The 22155-nt window shown below is 36.3% G+C and overlaps 1 protein-coding gene across 1 annotated transcript in view; it reads left to right on the forward strand.

Annotated features, from left to right (window-relative positions):
- The window catches only part of lamc3 (laminin, gamma 3), a 224770-nt gene that overhangs the window by 127908 nt on the left and 74707 nt on the right, over positions 1-22155 (forward strand). The window contains exon 10 of the mRNA XM_047372964.1: positions 11061-11259. Coding sequence (XP_047228920.1) covers positions 11061-11259 — 199 coding nt within the window. The remainder of the gene's footprint in view (positions 1-11060; positions 11260-22155) is intronic.

A 22155-nucleotide genomic window follows, 5' to 3' on the forward strand; every position in this document is an offset into this window, starting at 1 on the left:
ATTTTAGGTAACCTCAATAATCTCTCCAAACAGGAGCATAAATCTTGTTCTCAAGCTGGATAAAGATCCCACACTTCCATCTAACTACTGCCCAAATTCAGTTATAAATGCAGATCTTTAAATCATCTGCAAGATGTTGGCTTGAAAAGATAACCCCTCCTATTATATATCCTGACCAGATTATTATTAAAAATCGGTATAATACAAAACGACTCGTCAATCTAATAGACTTTTGTATCATCAAATATAAATCTGGTCTAATTGTTTCATTAAATGCAGAGAAGGCTTTTGACAAGGTTAATTGAAAATGTCTTTTGGCTTCCTTACATAAATTTGGATTGTGACATACTTTTTTGCCATGGATCAGATTTCTATATGGCTGATCTAATGCTTGTGTGAAAACAAATGACTGGATTTCTCAGAGCTTCAGTCTTGAGACAGACCACTCTCCCCCTCACTGTTTGCTATATTCATTGAACCACAGCCGGCTGCTATTTGCTGCTATTTGTCACAGCAAACGTATTTATGGAAATCAAACAGCCAATAGAATCCACAAAGTTTGATAATATTTTGATGACCTGTTGCTCTTTGTGGAATATGCAAAGCCCTCTCTTACAAAGACAATAGCCCTGATAAATAAGTTTTAAACAATTTCAGACTATTGCATTGTTGGACCACTTATTTGCTGAGTATTGGATTATCTGCACGTTGTTGGACGTCACTGTGCCCCTCCAATGGCATCGGCCATTTTGTACCCAGGACAGCCCGCTCCTACATATCCCATCGAGCATTGCGACTGATATGACTGGGCGTCCCCAGTCTGACGTCACAGGATGCTATATAGGAGGCGCTCATGTTTGAAAAGACGCCTTCCGCTGGAAACGATCTGGTGATTGAAGCACACCACTTTAAGAGAAGAACTCTGTGAAGAGTTTCATTCATTCTCTCTCGTTGGACAACGAACCATTCATAACTGAAGTTTTTGGACTAAGAAGGCCAGAGGTTTCACTTTGCCGATCGAAGACGTGAGTTAACACGTAACTGAGAACACGGAGCTTCGGAGAGACGAACCGCTACCGTGTTTCATTTTCAAGTCGACTTTGATGGTCAGATCATATTTTTCCTTTTTGTCAAGAAGACCGAAGGACAAAGACTGACCGTTCCCCTGAAGTTAATTGTGGACGCACAATTAACTCAACCCCATGTTTCCTCACTTGAATTCCCTCGCTCAGGAAGAAGACGACACAAGTAAAACCCATTTCTTTTTTTTATTTCTTTATTAGAAGGCCTGGGCAGGGTCAGAGGTTGTAGAAGCGATCAGAATCGCTGGTTAGGATCTCATGTGTTCTGAATAATATGTGCATGTAACCTTGCTTGTTGAAACTTTGATGTGTTATGTAATATCGGGACCCGCCGTGTCCCCCAGAGCTGTTTGTGTTCACTATCTGAACGCGGGTGCGTTGCAAAACTGGACTGTTAAAACGACCTCATGGTAAAATTCTCCATTTTACCTTTGTCTTCAATCTCACTGTGCTAGCTTGCCGCCAAAAGTTATCAATCCTTTGTGTTCAGGAGTAAAAGGGGAAGTTTTATGATCAGAAGATCATAAAAGACACTCTAAGCTGCACTCCAACCCCCCCCCCCCCCCCCCCCCCCCCCCACCAGTCATCACCACACCCCCCTTTCATATCCTCATTACATACCCACTCTCGTTTGTTGATTTTGCTTATTTAGATGTGTTACCCCTGTGTTTGTAGAATTTTGCATGTTGAGTAGGTGAAAATTAATAAATATTCACATAGATAAAGAGAGAGCGTTTGGTGTTTCATTGTGTGCAAAAAGTGATGTGTCAGTCAAAATAAGGTTCAAGTTCCACATGTTTCGGCAGAAACGGTCGATTAAACAGTGACATCTCCGGCAATAGTTATTAACTATTACGGAGTATTCAACGGTTGTAATTGTCAGAGGCGTTGAGCCACAATTACAACACCAGAAATATCTCTGGTCTCGATTTGTAAATGAGGATTTATGGTTAAGAAATTGATTTTGTCAGATTATGATTTGTAATTATAAATATTGATCAAGATTATTCAATCAATAATCATACTCCCAACAGCATCAATTGGAACGAGTCAAAGGCCCTGCCTATCTCCTCTAACATTCATCTCTCTCCAACCATTCGTTTACAGATTGGAAACTTCAGGTATCTGGGCATCAATATTTCTAACAGGCTGAATGTGCTGACACAAGTAAATTATATCCCATTACTCAAATTAATAGAAGACAACCTCACAAGGTGGATAACTCTCCCTTTATCACTCATCGGAAGAGTGTCTGCAATTAAACTGATGGCCCTCCCTAAAAATAAACTACATCGTATCTATGATCCCAGTTAAACCATGCTTAATTCATAAAAAAAAACATACTTGATTCAATAGCTTACAATATATGATATTGTTTCATGGACCACTACGCAAAAGTTTAAAAACTTTACAAAAGTGTAGGAAGACTGGACCATCCTGGTTCATAGATTACACCATATTATTATTATCTCACATATTCCATTTATCAGCCTCTTATTTAAGTAGCATAGCTGTTTAAAAGCATCAATATCATATCTCTGACAAACTGGTGGGAATATCTTAAAATGAATAGGTCTTCATTTATCCCATGCAGACAAACATCCATTTGGAACAATCCAGGCATCCTTTAAAATAACTTTTTAACATAAAACAGTAAAGTAATACTCTGGATCAAGGGGTGTGGGAATGCTGGCACCGGAACAATGCTGTCCCGAGGCAGATTGGGCATTTGGGTTCTGCCCTCTGGCATTGAGGTGTCGGTGTATTTAAAAAAGTAAATCATGCAGTTAGAATTACATCTTCAGATATTCTTTTTTGTAGAGCATATCTGCCCTGGCACATATAGGCAACCAGATTCTCTATACAGTATGCCTAAAATGGTGTTACAGGACAAGTGGGGGAAAAAAATTATGCAACTATTGTTTTTTTATCAGTCACTTGTCTATTCCTAAATTAAACAAAACGTCTAGAGCCTGCTTGATCCCCAATCCCGAATAAACTCCTTTGAACAGTTAGGATAACCACCTTGCATGGTTTATATGTTCATTGCTGTGAAAATAATTTTTGTGACCTCAGATTTTATACAAACAATGTTGATTTTATGTATTAAGAAAAAAAAAAGCAATCCAAACCAACTTTTCTATTTTCCTATGTGAAAAAGTAATTGTGTTTGATGTGTTCTTGCTTAACCTAAAATTCACAATATGTCTCATGTGTCTGTGAATTTAGATCATGTCTGACAACATGTATGCTAGAATGAACAAAGTATTCTGCCCTTTGCCAGAAAACCCTGAAGCAGTATGTCTGGACATCGGATTTTCATAGCTTTATCCCTTAATAAATTAAATCATCATTTGAACCCTCAGTTTTATATTAACTCTAGGTTATCTGAAATTAAATTTGTATTGATGTTCTCATGATCATTAAAATGGGACATAAAAGCAAAGACAGAAGAATCTGAAAGAATGTTTCATAGCATTGTGTATACAGGGGATTTAAAAGCTTTCAAGCTTGTTCTGTTTTTGTTAATATGAAACTTAATGCTTTATCAGTTATCTAAACTGATGTTCTAATCAATTTGTCACAAAATTGTTCCCCATTAGGTAGGTACAATATGAAGAGGGATTGCATGGTTGCAGATATGCTGCTAGCTTGTTGTGCAGCTAAAAAAGGAGTTAAATACACAATAAGCTGAAGTTTGAAAAAGCTTTTTATTTTCTCCAATTTGTCATGATTTTTAAAGTAATCAAAATGAATTAATTGCCATACAAAGGCAGCAGAAATTAATAATCTACCCGTTGTTTATATATATATATATTTTTTTTTTATATATTGATTTATTACTGTTACTGGTGTTGTTTTTTTGCAGGTCTATTAGTGTTCTGTTCGCTTTGGTAGTTCTGTCCCAATTTTAAAAGAATGGCCTCTGTGCACTATAACAGCCAACAAGCTCCATCTGAACACATATGTTTGAAATCATAAGGGAGCATTAGGTCCAAATTCCAACTTAATCGCACAGTTATATTACTGGGCTCATTACCCACAGTTATGCAAGGTATGTACCATATAAATTCACAATTAATTACTTTAGATATAATAACCATTGACTTTTATTTTCTGTGAACATGAAACTCTGCCATTACTCTGTATTACAGTGTATCACTCTCCAAATGTGGGTAATTACCTCTTGTCTGTTCCTCAAAATCAGTGGCTCTAGTGGGGCTGTTCTCTAAAGCACCAGTAATCTTCCGCTGGCAAAGGCTGCACTTTTGAGTGTCGCTTGAGTGGTGTTTGTCTCAGTGACTCATTGGAGAGAGCATATTTTAAACGTGGCAGTTAAACAGAGTTTCAGAAATGAGAGTTAACAGCAAGTCAAACATGTAAATTTGAATACATGAAACATAAGGTTGTGATGCTACCTAGTATAAAAATAAAATCCGATATACCTGTTTTAGCCTCACATTTCGAGATAGGGTCAATGCAACAGAAAAAATAAATAATGCCACAAGCTATACGTTTTCATTTTGAAAAAAAGAAATTTTATATTATGTACCTTAAAATAGTACTGGTCTTCTGGCAACTTCAATTTAACATTAAAATGTAAAACAAAAATAAATCATCCAGTATTAATTAAACGCTGCTTTATTGAACATATTCTTAATAAAATTGTTTAATCCAAAACTAAAAAATAATTTCCCTTGATGTTAAAAATAGTACAAAAATAGAGCAGTGATGTAATCATTTTAATTAACTTCGGCCTTAATGTTATTCAGAATAAAATGCAACACGGAGCTGAATAAATCCTGTCATGTGAATATACCAAACAGACACAATATAAAATATTCACCACACATGACGCATTTAATTGTTTAAAAACCAGGTGATGCTACTTATGTACCCCATGAGATTTATTTAGCATCTGAGATTTATTTAGCATCTGGAGGAGTTTGTTAGAAGCCACCTAACAAATTTACCACTATTTATTATATACTGCAGTGTGGGGATGGTGTAGTCAGGACGATGCCCATTGTTAGTATGACACCACACAAAGCATTTTGCATAGCACAAAAGTACAATTTTGGTCTCATGTGAACCTTCTTCCTTGTGTTTACTGTGTGGCTTGTGGCTATCCTCATGGGCTATCCACAGGTTTCTTTCAGCAATATCTTCCTTCTTGCCACTCCTCCATGAAGGTCAGATTGGTGGAGTGCATGACTAATAGTTGATGATGTTTGTTCACTAATGTTCTCTAATAAACCACAAAAGACTTAACAGAACGGTTTCATTTATACTGAGATTAAATTAGACAGAGGTACACTCCACAATATTTACGAGAAAGGTATACTCTGGAGACAGTTGGTTGCAGAGTTGCAGGTATAAGAGTAAAAGGTACTGATTATAAATACCTGCCACACTTTTCAGTTTTTGGTTTGCAAAGGATTTTACAAACTGGATATCCTTTTTTCTTCCACTTTAAAACACTACTTTGTGCACTACTAAATTTAGAAAGTATGTGTATGACATTGCACATTTTAGTGTTGACCAATTGTCAGCTGGCTGAAAATCTTCTAAAAGACTTCAAATTTCTAAGAAATTGAAAAGGAAAACCTTTGCATATAAAAATAGGGGTGAAAATAACATTTTATTACAAGTGAGCAACGTATCTGCGGTGTTAAGCAGGACTAAATTTTTCATTTGTATTGTAATTAGTTTAACAAAAAGGTTATAAATATATTGTAACATATCATGCATAAAGTGTTGTCTTTAAATTTATTTTTGTATGTTCTGGGGCTAAGTCTACAGGTCAGATTTTTTATACATGTCATACAGTTGTCAACCCTGTGTTGTTTTTGTTATCTTTTTTTAAGATTTAGTGGTGCTAGTGGTCTTTATTCATGGTAATAATTCAGGAAATAGGCAGAAATAAAAGGAAGGAAGACATGAAGCAAAGGTGGGGGGTCAAACCGCAGACGGCATTTTCACACACATGTTCTGCATAAACAATTGTATATGATCCTTTGACTTTTACCACTTTTTTAGTTGGTGTTCTAAGAAAGAACACCTGTTTTTCTACTTGTCTGATTTACACACTGCCACAGCTAAAAAAGAAGGTTTGCCAACATTTTTTATTTCTTTTAAGTTTGCTCAAATGAGAGTAAAGGAAAAGCTTGAAAATGTATATTGATCTGTTGCTTCTTTTAGTGTTCCTCTTCTCTCCACTAGTTCAGATGTATATTTGTGACTCAGCCAGTCAGAGGGACTCCTGACTAATTGGATATGTATATATGTCAGCCTTTTTTTCTTTCACTACAGATTTTCTATTTTAATTTGTTTAGCCTTTTCAACTGGTATTGATTTCAAACTCCACAGAGATGTGTTTATTTGAAGCAAGAATGCTGTCTGTGTCCTCCATGCCAATGGCTGGGCAGCAGGTGTTTATCATGCCAGTCCCTCTGTGTCTGATTAGCAATAATTATCTATTTTCTTTGCATCTGAAGTCTGTCTGACATGAGCGATGGCTTATGGGATTGAACAGAAAGTACTATTGATTACCCATGGAACAAAAGTCTTTGTCATTGAATCACTGCCTGGTTCTCATTTCCTCCAAATCCCAGTTCTATACTTGGATGATGAATATAAATAATCATGTCCTCTACTCATTAATGTATCCTCACAGTAAACCTGTCACTGCCACTTGCATAAAGGAAAATACAGTGACAAACAAAGGGCTGCTTCGGCTCAGCTTTCTTTTTTTTTTCTTCCTATGTGTGAAGGAATATATTAGAAAAGAAAATATATATATGTTTTTGTGACAGAACATTTATTTCTAAATAAAAGAATAGCTTTAGCAGGTTTGGTACGACCTAGCCAGAGTTTGGAGGTAATTTAGACAGAAAATGTTTGGGTTCATCTGAATAAAGCTGTGAAAGGAAGCTGTCCTTGCAATCTAATAGAAATTGAGAACTTTTGCTAATTCTACAAGTCTATATGTGGGCAGTTGTTTGATCAAAGTGAGACTGAACACAGACATTAAATGAAAAGATGGTTCATCATGTGCACAATTATGCAACAAGGTTATTGCAGCATTTTTTTACATTCCCTAGAGAAGTGTTTGTTCAGTTTAGTTCTACATGATATATGTTACATTAAAGGTGGAAAAAGTTCTTAAATGATTCATCAGGGTCTCATTTTTACATCACATAAACCATTTTAACATAGCTGTTTACAATTTTGAGAGGCACTGTACTAACATAACAGGATGATCTGCTGTAAAGCACAGCAAATGCAATGTGTGAATATTTCATTTGAAATAAAATGCTCGATGTGACTGAGAGAGGAAAGGACAACTGACATTATAATGCATTCCACTAAAATAAGATATTACCTGTTGTTTATGCAGTCAGTAATATTTTACCAATGTTACAAAATACCTTATTTCAGGGTATCAGAAAGTCAAATTAATTGCAGCTGAGATAAAAACGTTCATCAGTGTAGCTGCCGATTAGAGTGGGCCAGGGAAAGCACCACACAATAAATAAAAGCAGACTCCTGGTTTGGCAGATATTGGATGATCAGACAGCTGAACTGCTCTGAACGATGCCAGAGACCCCTCGCAAGCAAAATCACCCACTCAATTCCAAAGCCCTCTTAAACCCCCAAGGAGCTCAGGATGTACTTCACACACGATTACACACAAAAACAAGATGGCACCCAAGTGTGCAACCTGTCATTTTTACCTCTCACTTAACCACATCTAGTAGAGAATGGTAACATTGTGTTGTTTTTGTATGATCACTTTATACATTTTTAAAGTGAAAAGAGAAATGTCTGTGATTAGTGAAAAATGACATAGATGAAGTAATCTCTTACAAAAATATTATGAATCAAAAATTGCATACTTGAATTAAGCAAGAAACACTATAGAAAAGCCTTATTTTTCATCAAATTGACTGCATGTTAACAAAAACAATTCAATAATTAAGGTTTTTGTTGGCAACATTTACAAAAATGTAAGGTCACAAACATGTTTATCATCCAAATAGTACATTGGTGTTAGTGATTTTGGTTTAATAATCATTATAAAGTAACTTTTCTTATTGCAGTTAACATTAGGCCAAACGTATCCAAAGCATTTTGATAAGATGCCAACTCCTAGCAAAGGTCTTGCCACAGATTCCCCTTTGATTTAGATTTGGACTTTGTGTAAAACATGAATATGCTTAGATCTAAACTGCTCCACTGTTGCCCTGACTGTGTGTTTAAGTTCATTGCAGGAGGTGAATCTCCACCACAGTCTCATGTCTTTCGCAGCTTCTTACACATTTTCTTCAAAGCCTGTATTTAACTCTATTGTCCCATTAACTCTACAAAAAGATTACCCTTAGCATAATGTGGCCACCACCATGTTTTTACAAAGATATAAAGTCACAAATGTCTTTATAATCAGTCATTAGACAAGTAAAGGACATCTGGGGTCTGTGTGTTTTAGGTAAATGGAATGTGTAGTATAATAAAACATCAAGATTCCCATTTTCTTTTCAGTACTTTTTCTTTTAATTGAGGACATGCCAATGTACTGTGAATCATATCCTGGTAATTCAAGGCCCATTTTAGGTAGATGTACAAGGTTTATGTTTAGTTCAAACTGATCAGAAAGATATTCAGTTTGATGCCACTTCACATCAAAACAACAAAGACAAAACATATTGAAAATTTTGGTGAGTTTAAATTAGGATAATCATTTTAAAAAGCTGATCTTCCTATAAAATAAGGATGTCAAACACTCACCCCAACCATTTATTTATTTGTTTTAAAAAAAAGAAAAACCCTACCATTTAATAAAAACTAACATTACTATAGGGATCCTGAAAGATTGCAGACTGCAGTCAGTGCTGATGAGCAATGTAATGTTTAAATAGAAGCACACATGAAAGTACACAACACCAGCTGTTTAGCATGGAGGTGGCTTAGTCATGCTTTTGACATGCAGGAGATGTGAGTGATAGGAAGAAGAGTGAAATATAGCTGATTATGAATATTTCAGATTCTTTAGTGAAATCTGAAGCACTAAAAGCTTTATGGGGGAAAAAAAGAAATCCTTCAAACAAGAAAAAGAATGACTATGAGCTCCCTGCAAAATGCATTTGCATGCTGGCTGACGTGTCAGCAGGGGTGTTGACAAGTCTGAGAGCTGACTTAAAACTCAATGTAACAACAACCCATGTCTTTGAAGCTTTTACTTTTCATTCTGAATTTGGTCAAATAAAAAAAAAATCCAAGAAGGAATCTAGCATGTTTGATTTCATGTTCTTTGGAATCAGATCAGACTGTGACTGATGCAACACTTTCAGTAAACTGTTTACACCTCTCATATTTCTCTCAAGGAGAGGGATTTCAGCTTCATTCCACAGACTCAGACTCAGAAAAAACACTCTTCCTTAGGCAGTTTTGAGGTTGGTATCTTGTGCTATCTGAAATGTCTGAGGGTGTCCGAATTTATTGTACGTAAGAAAAAATATGCTGACGTGTAAGGTTGCACATGGCGATGTGTACCCTCTATGTCTCTGTATAAAAAAAAGATAAAACATTTGAGCAAATTGTGTGCTTTCCAAAAATATTCGTACTTGTTCCCCTTTTCACATTTTGTTACATTACAACCACAAATGTTTAGATATTTTTAGTTTTTTTTGGTTACCAACATAAATGCATATTTTTAAAGAGGAAGGAAAAATATTCAAAATTCTTTTCAAAAAACTATTGTGCCAATCAGATATATTCAGCATGTCATAAATGCTTTGTTAAACCACTTTTCAATGCAATTAATTATATAAAACATTATATTCTGGCTCTACATAGCATCAATTATTGTGAAGTGTATTTGGTAGTTGGATCACTTATTGGAATGTCCTTAAATTCAGGGGAAATAGTGTCCATTAGACCAACAAGTTACACGCTTTTTACATTTAAAAGAAAATGCTATGCCAATAACTCAATAACTCATTACACTGTTCGCAAAACGTAATGACGTTATGTTGGTATGGTAATACATTTTTACCTTAATTACATTTAAAATTGCCAACATTATTACATGGCTAGACACCTTTTTCCACATACTAACTGTGTCCCCTGCTTATTGGACTTCTTATGGCTTTCTTTCAACAGTGGCCTACTTTTTTGTTTATCTTTTCAAAAATGCCAGACTTGGGGAGTGCATGACTGATAGTTGTCCCACAACAGATTGTCCCATCTGAGTTGTGGATCTCTGCAGCTCCTCTAGAGGTACCATGAGCCTCTTGGCTGCATCTCAGATTATTGCTCTTATTGGGTGATCTGTCAGTTTAGGTGGATGGGCCACGTCTTTGTAGGTTTGCAGTTGTGCTAAAGTTTTTAAATTGTCAGGTGAGGGGTTGAAAAGTGCTCCATGAGATGTCATATTGTTCTATAGCATGACACTGCTTTAAAGTTCTCCACCACTGTGTGCCTGGTGTCTTCCTTTGCCTTTATGATGCTTATTTTACTCATTTTTACAGAGCAGCTGGACTGACACTGACATAAATTTACTTGCAGGTTGACTTTATTCACTAATTATCTGACCTCTGAAGGTAATTGGCTGCACTGCATTTTGTTTCAGGTTATTGAAGTAAAGTGGACTTAATACAAATGCACACTACTCTTTCCAGATTTTTATTTGTAAAAACATTTGAAACCATGTAATCTTTTAAGTACTCTTTGCAATGATGTGCTGCTTTGTGTGGGTCTATCTCATAAGATCACAATATATTACACCTGTATTTGTGGCTGTAATGTTATAAAAATGTGAAAAGGTCAAGGGATATTAAAACCTTTGCAAAGGGCTGTAGACCTCATCACCACAATGACCTTGCACACAAATCTGTGTTTACATTTAAGCAAACTTTAATCATAAAGTTCACTTGACTCTGCTCCCTAATATCTAACTTGTGCCTTCCTTCCTACTAGAGAAATTCCTGGGTCACAAACTCAACAGCTATGGCCAGCACCTCTCCATCACCTTCACCTCTGAAACATCAGAGCTGCTCCCTGACCACGTCATGCTACTCCTCCAAGGGTCTGGACTCACCTTGTCAGCAGACCTTTCCTATGAACCCCGACCCGAAAATGACCCCAGCCTCCCACCACAGCGCTCCTTTATTGTCAGGTAGGAGCAGGCAGGTGTGAGGCTGTCAGTTTGTAGTGTGTAAGTGTTGTTTTTAAATTACTGTTGTATTGGATTTGTCTGGAAACCAAAAAATCTATTGCCCGGATGTTAAGATGTTTGCTTGTTCCCTGCTTCTGTGCAACTCCCTTTTGCCTGAGTTGTCCTTTGCAACATTATATTTAGAGCCCCCAGAATACAGACATTTTAGGACACTCATGTAAGGATTAGGATTCACCCACATTGACTTTGCTGTCACAATCCCAGCCGAATGTCAGGGTGAAACTGTTGTAATGAGCCGACTTCCTCATCTGGTGGCAGTAAAGTAGACCTTCCAGGTGCAGAGCTGCAGCAAATATCCATTTATACATGTTAAGCCTTTAGCAGAGGAATTTAAAGTTCAAGGACGAATGAGAGCGACAATTATATTTGACAAATAATTGGAAAGCAGAGATGATTAACAATTAAATAACAGTTGCAGCATACAGATTCTCAACTGAAAGGTGTAGAATAAAGAGTCTTTAGACTACATTAAGTTGCAAACAGGAGCTATAGGTGTTATATAACATAAACAAATATGAATGGAGAGGTTGTGTAAAGGTACATCTTTAAAAATGGTAATGTAGTGAAAAAATGTATGTGTTACTGTTAACTGGAGGCACACCTCACAATGTATTTTTAGATAACATCTCACACATATTGCTTTCTTATGTGACGTTATGAGAAAATCAAATGAAATCAGCCAAGATATCTGGAAGAGGTTTTGTGAACCTTCACAAGTCTGGTTAGCATGTGGGTTCAATTTGAAGAAGCCAGAAGGTGCCATGCTTATCTGTATAGGCAAGTATAAACAATACTGGGCTGCCCAACATTATAATATTCTGGAATGAGGTAGGATTGTTTTTTCCCAGGTATGAATGTGTTTTGGAGTGAATATATAAAAAATATATTTTTCATTCATCTGACATTTAACAAGTATAAATAATTTTGCTAATCTTAAATAGCCTAAAACAGGATATGGTTGTTCTGATTTAATGTCAAACAGTCAGAAAAAAAATATCATACAGTGTTTTATGCAGTGTGTGTAAATATAATTTTTCAATTCATAGATATTAATAATCTCAGAATTTTGTCACATGCCTCTGAAGGAATGTAGGTCTCGAGGATTTAGTGGCACCTACTGGTAAAGTTGCAGGTTGCGTTTGGTCCTCCTCAGTGAATGGGAAAAAAATCAATAACACTAAAAATATAAACCTGCATCAGGCCAAATAAAACAATGACATTTGGGTTGTGTTACAAAAAAAAAATATTCCAGTTGAAAATCTTTGCTTATACTTGTGTCTCATCCTTCTCTGGTGTTTATTATCCTATTCTATTTTTCATTTGACCTTAACACATGAGAGATTTTTCTCCTTGTTTGCTGTCTAATGTTGCCAGTGTTGCCTTTTGAAAGTTGCTAAGTTCAACTGAAGGAAACACTTTGTAAATGTGTTGTAAACTAGCAATAAGTGGAAAATCATAAGAGTGAGCCCAGCTAGATGCTACAGAGTTTTTTCCGGTATTTTTGTAGGGTTTCAGTTTGTTTGTTTGGTTTTCTTTGGTTTTAACTTAATAGCAACGTTCAGTTTGAATTAAACATTTTGTCTGTATTTTTATGTGTCTACATTGAGACATCTCTGACCCACACCAACACTTTGCTTTAACAGCTACAGTTTTAAATAACTGAGTGGTTTCACTCACTCTCTTATTGCATAATGCATAAAGCAGCCTCCTACATTTAGCCATCAGATCACATTTTGGAAAAGAAAAAAGTGCAGGTCTATATATAAATTCACAGAGGATTCATAAACATGCTGTCTTGCTCATGCTCATGTCAGTCGTGTTAAAAATCTGTTGCAAATATTTGGCATCCAAATAAATTCTAACCTATCAAATATGCAGGAGCAGGATCTCTGTGAATGCTGCAGTAATCATAGGTTGGATGTCGTGATTAAGACAGCAACAATCAAAATCAAGCACATTTATCAAACAGGGGAGGATTGTGCTCTCTGATGTCTTCATGTTACAGTTCTACATTTGTGTTTGGAAACAACATCCACAACCCTTTTTCTGACTAATATTGCCTGCCTCAATTTCATGGGAAAGTTTGCAGACCTACCTTCTCTCTACTGAGTCTGCTGCCCCCGCAACCCGGTCCCAGATGAAGCGGAAGACGACGACGAGTACGAGTTTGCAGTCAGACCCTGAAATGAAGTACTGGAAGCTAAAATTCAGTGTTGTAGCCTTACTAAGCAACAATAACACTGGAATGTTTGTTTTTAATTAGTTCAAACAACATATATATATTTTAAAAACTTTACATATGCCTACTTGATTTTATTACCCTTACCATTTTTCTAACTCACATTAAGCAAAAGGTGTCTCTATATTTACCACAAACAACAACAGTTAATACACATGCGCATCTGAATATTTTTATTTATAAATACTTCATAAAAAAGGTTCAAAATTTGGAACAGGTCTGGTTCCAGGTTATTGAATGCAGTGTTAATTGCTAGTATGCTATAAGGCCTAATGCATACATCAGAGTCCACTGTGTGACAAAAATTTCACAATCTCTAAAGTCCGCCAAGATCCTCAGCGGATATCTGCAGACTGCCAAGACTTTTGTGATTGCACTGACTGGGCCTTCTGACAGCAATAATACGCCCAGTCAGATGGTGGCACCAAACACACAGCAGATAAGGCCCACAGTAAAATATGAAGGCGGCAGCATCATGATCTGGTGTTACTGGTGTTTTTCAGATGGGTCTGTGTCACATTATGGTTTTGGGGTGGACCGAAGCGCAGACAAGAGCTAGGCAGCAGCATTTTGGATAGATCGGATAGATCCAGAGCTAACAAGAATAAAAGTAAACAGTAACTAAAGCTAACCTATAAAGGAGGGACTGGAGAATAAAGATAAACTAGAGGAAACAAAGCTAAGAGGGACAATGAATGTAAATGGGACTAAACTGAGTAGTTAATAACTAAAAGAGGAAAACTAATGACGAGAGGAGAACACACTGGGAGGCAAAAGGAAACCAGAACTGTCAGAAAACAGAAAGCAATAAACATGAATACAGAACCTCAAACAAGAAATATCAACCAAAACAAAACACAAAACCACAAACAAAGTCCAAAATGTCACATTCTGACAGTCAGGGATGGAAAAAAATTGTCAGCTGTTCAAAATACTAGTCAGTTTTGATCCAAACCTGTTAGGTGTCTGCTGAACATGACGATAGATTAGACAGGAACAGTTGTGGCCTAGGTGGAGTCCAGACTTAAAAAAATGACAGAACATTTATTGACAAGAGATGTCCTCAGAATCTGACGGATAAAGAGGAGTGGACAAATATAGATAATTCAAGATGTGGGATGCTGACAAAAGAAGAATGGTGAAATTTAGTAAAGAAGTATTAATTTAAGGGAGTGCAGACTCATGAAACCTGTATTTTACAGTTTTGTTTTTTTCACATATTTCCTTGTTACTCATTCTTCACAGTTTACATCTACTCACATCATGTTGCTAAAAACAGTGATAAATAATATTTCCTAATTTCTTATTGCATTTTTGATATCCTTTTTTTAATAACAAAAATGTAAATACTAAAGACAATTTATTATATTTTGATATAACCAATTAGTAATTCAAATGTTTGTGAGAAAATGGCTTACTTAAAGTAATTAAAATAATTATTTTCTCTCGAATGAGTCCTGTTTTATATTGAACGTTTGGGTTTTTGCGTGTGTTCGTACTTGTGAAATGGTTACTTTCTTTGCCGAACATTGTTATTGGGTCTTTCATCTCACATCAGACTTCCTACTGCTCCCCTTGCACTGTATTTCTATCTAACAAGACTCCCTCTCGGGATAAAGTGGTCAGTGTGGAGGCAGAAATGGCTGGCACACTGAGGCGTAGCAGTGCTGAAAAGGTGAGCCCCTGTGTGACAGCCTGTCGGGGATCAGCAGGCTAATCAGTCACAGAGAGATCTCATTAGGCTTGTCGACCTCGCCGAGTGGGTGCAGGTGGTCTGGTCCCCCACAATGAGCCTCCTCAAGCGCAGGCTCAAGTTATTCACTCTATTTTTGTTTCTTTCCTCCACTTGGCTGGGAGATGTGCTGTCTGTAATCCTTCTCATCCCACTCTGCACTTCCTTCATACTGTTTGTTGCAATTTGTCTTTTATTCTTCCTATGTGTTGTCGTAATTCTCCTTCTCAGCAGTCCCAGACCAACTTAACCTTCAATGTATCCAGCCCTTTTTCTCCCTGAGCAAGGATTTAATTATCTTTGTTTTCCAGCTTTATATTAAAAAAAACAAATAGTTTAATAGAACTGAAGAGTACACATAGACTTTGTTATGCAGCGGTGTATTATTTTCTTTGCCTGACAGAGGACGTTTTAGTCTGTTGGATAGAAACAGTCCTGTATAGCCTCCTAGTACCTCAGGGATCACGCTCTTAAAGTCTCTGTGATAATGGGCACTACCTGTTGGTTGCTGGAAAACGCGCTCTAAAACAAGCATGGTAAAGTTTGAGGAATCTGAGCAAAGGCTAGAGTATCTCACAGCTTGATAAGTATGTTATTTTTGTTCCGTGAAAAGAAACTGTGCTATGTTAGGTAGCCGATGGTTACAGCAGGAAGAAAGAGCTGGACAGAATCCTGAACAAGGAAACGTCTGATTGATGAATGTTGCAACGCGGAAACCTGCTGTTTCAGCTCAAGGGTCGTAATGAGGGCTGCGCGTTGTCTATGCTTCTCAAGAATATCACGGTGACTGCTGGCAGTTCAGACAGGAGCCCTGGACCTACGATGGCGCTTGTAGTTATTAAAAACAAAACTTGACGGGAGAATGGTCAGCTTTGTTGAAATAGTTGTTTGGTAAAGGCAGAAATGTCCAATTCAGCTGCCTTTATGTGGTGAAGAAGAGATGCAGAAAGACTTGTACCAGCAGCTTGACAAAATAAGCATGTATTTGTATGAATGTTGAAAATTTAACGTGAGCTTGCTGTGTTTAGTTCCTGTGTTAGTTATTTCAGGAGGTATTTAGAGCATTTAAACTCTAGATTTCCATGCATCTTAAACCTTTTAATTCATTCACATTCACATTCATGTATTCACAACAACAAACCTCAACCTATTGTAGTTGGATTTGAAGCTCATATTTTTTTATGTGGAAGGAAAATAATTACATTTACATTTGTTTTAAAAATAAAACATTTTCAATAGGATGAATTATTACCTGTCTTTGCAGTTAAAGTTGCAAATATTTTGAGTATGTTTCTACCTGGTTTACATTTCTAAGGAATGGAATGATTGCCTTTGCAAAATGGCTCAAGCTCTTCTTGATTAGATAGAGAACATCTGTAAACATCCATTTTCTAGTCTTTCCACAGACTCTGACTTCAGTTTAGCTATGGACTTTCCACTGGGCCACTATGACACAATGAAATGTGTTAGTTTAAACAATGTCCTGTTGCTCTGGTTGTAGTTTAGTATTGTTTTCCTTGGTCCCAGTCTTAAGTCTTTTGGAGCCTCTAACAGATTTTATTCTAGGATTGCTCTGTATTTAGCTCCATCTTTGCATCAATTCTGACCAGATTTCCTGTCTCTGCTGTATAAATGCATCCACACAGCATCATGGTTCCATCACTATGTTACATTGTGTTTATGTTGCGTTCAGGGTAACCACAAATATACTGGAGTTTGTATGATGGACCAAATAATTGAATCACGGTCCGTTCTTTCACATGTTTAAGGCTTCCTTGGCATGGGTTGTGACTGTAAACAATAAATGTGACAGCTTATAACTTTCTTCCAACAATGGCTGTCTTGTGTATGAATAACAGTTCTAGACAGAGTCTTCCTTCTTTGCTGCGGCTCCTCCAGAGTTACCATAAACCTTCCAGCTGTTTCTCTTATTAATGCTGTCCTTGCTCAGTTTAGGTGTATGGTCATGTCTTGGTAGGTTTGCAGTTGTGCTGTGCTCTTTCCATGTTGAAAGCCCTTAATATTGTTTTATGACCTGCTCCAACAAACCTCTGAGATCTTGACAGAACACCTGCATTTATTCTGCGATTAAATTACATTAACGTTCATTAATTAGTTGATATCTGAAGGTGGCTGGTTGCACAGAATAAATGGGCTATAATACATATGTATGTGACACAGTACTGAAAACTGTTCATCTACTATTTGTTAAACCTTTATTTAACCTGGTAAAAGACCCATTGAGATCATGACGTCTTTCACTGGGTGACCTGGCCAAGAAAGGCAGCAGCATACATCATAGTGGACAAGATAGACAGCAATAATAAAAACAAACACTAAAAAAAGTGTGAGCAATTTAACAAATAGAGGGTTTTTTCCATCCACTTTCTAACAACACTACTTTGTGTTGGTCCATCATCAGTAACAATAGAATAAATGTGGTTGTAAAATCTCAAAATGTGAAAAAAACTTGAAGGTTTTTGCATGGTACTATAGGTGTATTGGCAGTTCATAACCCTTTATGAGTATGTAATTTAATCATATGAAATGATTCATTTAATTGATGAAAAGTCAATCCCATATGCCACTTAATACCAAATAGTACACACAGTTAGTGGAAAGCAGAGTTAATATACAGTTAATTATGTAGATTATATATTACATTATGTATACTATATATTATATATAATATACAGTTATTATGTTAGCTATGTTACTCTCATTTTCCTACATTTTTATTTTTGGCAATATTCTACTACCAAAAGGGTTGGATTTATCAATTTTGCTCATGACACCTTGATGATCTTTTAACACAATGCTCTTTAAGGCGATAAACTTGTAATTACAGTATGTGGCATTGCAAATCAACAGAAGACCCCTTGGTTCATCTGCAGTTTGGTTTGTGCATGTAATTATACAGTACTAAAAAGCAGTGGGAAAAATGTTCAGTAAAAGACTTCAAACCTAAAAAAATGAGTAAAGTTTCTTTCGCCCTCAGAGAATCCAGCGTCTCAAGAGGATCCAAGTTACGCTTTCTGTCACGACCAATATTTCGTTGCCCAACATTGTGTCTTTGCACCAGTAATGACTCTTCCCTTTACTCCAAGAGCCCTGGTCCCTCTTAAATTCACTGGAGCTTCAAGACAGAACGTGTCACTACATTTTTCTCGAAGAGAGTTGCTTCCCATCTTCATATACAGTATTTCTTTTATCACAATGATGATTTTTGTTTAATATTTTCTCAATTCCCCCTTTCCCTATTTTTCCCAACTTGCAAAGGTTTATTTCTTGTTTTTTTGAATTTTTGATTCCCAGCAATCAGATGGAACACGGGCCTTAAAATTAATCATGTTTTGAAAATGGAAATATGTGTCTCTGAGTGTTTTGATAAAAAGCATGTGGAGGCATAAATAAACATAAGTGCAAGCACACACTCACTATCTCTCTCCTAACTCCTAACTCCTAGCTGCATTCATGGATAGTAAATAGGATAACCTGTTAAGTGGCTTTGTGTTCCCACATGATGCAGAGATCATTCTGAAATCAGATGGCCGAGGAATATATGGAAGCTGAGGGATTCATGGGAAGGGAATTAATGAGAGGAGGTGGTGAATGCTTTTTTAAACGTAATATCCACTCCTCTCTCTCATGTTCTGTTTTTTCTCTTCACTTGAATTGAGTGGGTGGGGAGTTTTGTTGCCTTGCTGGTAGCTGAGAGTACATTTGCAGCATGTAAATATACATTAATGCCTAAAGGAGCTGAAAAATAAACCTACTCTGTACAAACTGCTTTATTAAGTCAATACTAATCAGCTCTGTGCTGTTATATTTGCCAGCGTGCTCCCAGGAAACTGCTTTTCCAAATATTCAATAATTTAATTACAGTCTAAATTCACAGAAACTACAAAATTATTCATTATACTACTAGACTGATCATATACACAAAATGTATTTCAGTCAAATTCTAAAAATCAACATTATGTATATATGTTCATCAGTAATCAAAATTGGAGTATAGTTTTGTTTTGTTTTTATTTTACTTATGCCTTGCCTTATCTGTCTTATGATAATAATACATCAATATTAAAATGTTCAGTGCAGTCAACACACAATCTCATGATAAATTAATCAGTAAAGTCTTATCACAGAAAATCACTTTTATACTGGTTTTACTCAAATTCCTGCTGACTTTATGATGTGCAGTGAATCAAATCTAAAACAAAAACACTTTACAAAAATGTGACATGATCCACTATGGAAAAAAATCAATCTATGCAATATAGCTTCAATGTGTCATTACGTGCTCCAAAATAAAAATTAATAAATAAGTAATTACATAGTTAATCATTTCATGTCATAATATTTATTTACAAAAAATATCAATGACTTTGTCAGTTTTAAGTGTTTTAGTAATTGCTAAAAAGAGGCTTACATATATTCAAGATAGTTTTTTTACTTTTATCACAGAAGCACACCTAAATCCCACAATTGGGCAAATAGTTTATTTTATTATTCAAAAACACATCTTATTAATTATTTACTATACTTCCTTTAAAAACACAGGGAATCAGATTCAAAACGAAATCAATCTGTCAAAGAATAGTATAGTTGTAGAGTTTTAAGTTCACAAGATACATTCAGTGCATCAACGTGCACCACCGTTCAAGGTACTTGCAATTGTTGGCATTACAGAAACTACATTTGATCAGTTTTATGTTTTGATTTTACAACTACTTGCTTACAAAACACACTACCCACCATTTGTTTACTTCAGTTTTTTATTTAATCCACATTTATGCTTTGGGAGTTGGACGTCAGCATATATTGTTTATATTCTCGGACAAACAAATCATTTATTCTGCAACTGTAAAATCAGGAAATGATAGAACTGCTGAGAGAGAGCAACATTTCTATGAGATGTACAGTATTGTTCAAAGGTAGACATAATAAATGGTGAATAGAAAAGCACAGAAGAAAAGTAAAATGAAGCAAACAAACTGAAATTCTCTAATCTTCACTCTTTAGGATGTTTTCATCAACTCCACATCTGATGTCATTTAAAGCAAGACACGTGGGATATAATTGCTTAAAGAGTCTGATCCAACAGACAGGCTCCAGCTGTGAGGTCCCAATCACCAGAACCCACAGCGTCAAAGAGGGAAATCTGGTCATGTTCCTGATGATCATAGATTTTTACATTTATGCAGAAAACAACTTTATGGGATTGAGGAAAGACAAGTAGTTCATTCATTCCTGGGTTGGCTTTAAACCACATGGTGATGACTTGTGAGTGGAGGAAAACAGCATTTTTGCAAATAATCACGAAGGTCCTCATATTTCCTAGACATGATCCCTTCTTTTCCTATGTTATGAGGCCCTGTTGGAGCTCAACACAGGAACCACTCAGTGTTGCAGGGCGCAACCTGACATCCAATGCTTGAAATTACAACACACAATGTAATGCTTCCTTCTCTTTGACCTGGTCACACTCCTCTTCACACTCTATGTGCTGCTATTTGCAGTTTTCTTTAGGACACTTTTCTTTAAAAAACTTCCTCTGTGTTTAGAATTTCCTACAAAAATTACAAATTCATGTTCATCAGCTGCTGAATTACATTATGAATTTATTTAATCTGTCAGCGTTACTTGCTCAGGCCTGAAAAACATGATCAAATATTAAACAGTGAGGCTTTGTTGTCATTCATAACATTACCTAATAGGCTATTTGATTAATTTTAAATAATTTCTACTGGTCTTCAGGTAAATCACAGATAGTTCTTTTGGTCCAAAACGTCAGTATTGTGTCCGGACTATGTTGCTAAATCCCAAGACTACTACTGCAACTTGCAGTAGTATATGAAAAGCTGTTTTTGAGGGTACTTTATATTAAACTGTGATAGTAACACACAGTACATTTATTTCATCTAAAAGGATTCTGTATTATTTGTACAGGTGCTAGCCTTGTAAAGTTGCAGCAGCAGTTCATGTTTGGGTAAGTGGATAGAATACAAAGAAAAAAATGAAAGAAGTCAGCTTTATGAAGACAAATTATATTAATTACAGCAGGTTTTTAGCCAAAGGCAGAGGAATCATGCAGTCCATTACTTCAGATTTAACCATGTATTCAGGTGTATCCTGCTGGTCATAATTTATGCAATATGTTGCGGCAAATACTTGGTGTATAACTATGAATTACCACTGGCTGTTCACAAGTAGCTCTGTAAATATAAAAACACCCATCACTGAATCTACTTTCCTAGATAGAGTTAGATATAGTAAATACTGACTGAAGAATTTTGATCTTTTTAGCCTCATGTGTCAGCTTTTTCATTTTAAAATTTGATTAAAATCATTTGAATGCCGTTTCATGCAGTTATGCATGCGTTTCCACCAGTGGTAGAATTATGTAAATATAAAGGTATTTTTTACTCAACAAGGGCATGGTTACTTTCAGGATCGTATGGTTTTTCAAATGCATCTGTCATTTGGATGCTCCTGAGAGGGTGTGTGTGTCTGTTTCTATTTTTTATTGGTCTGCCTCTGATCCTCTGCAGAACAGTTTGGCTCTCTGCGTTGTGCTCGCCACTGATTAAAAGGGACAGTGACACTCCATAGGGGAAAGCATGATCGGGAGTTTGTTCACTTTCATGCACACTCCGCTTATCGCTGCCTGACCAGCTCCATTACCGTGGCTTTGAGGCCCAGTTTGTAATTGCCTGTCTTTATTACTGTCCCTACACGTCAGGCCGAGGAACGAGGAACCACCACATCGAGAGAGTGTGTTCTGCCAAAGACACATACACACACGCACACATACCTATGCATACACATGTGCTGTAATTGCAAATGATAAGACCCAGGCCAT

This window comes from Girardinichthys multiradiatus, chromosome 8 (genome assembly GCF_021462225.1).
Source record: "Girardinichthys multiradiatus isolate DD_20200921_A chromosome 8, DD_fGirMul_XY1, whole genome shotgun sequence".
NCBI classification, from domain to species: domain Eukaryota; kingdom Metazoa; phylum Chordata; class Actinopteri; order Cyprinodontiformes; family Goodeidae; genus Girardinichthys; species Girardinichthys multiradiatus.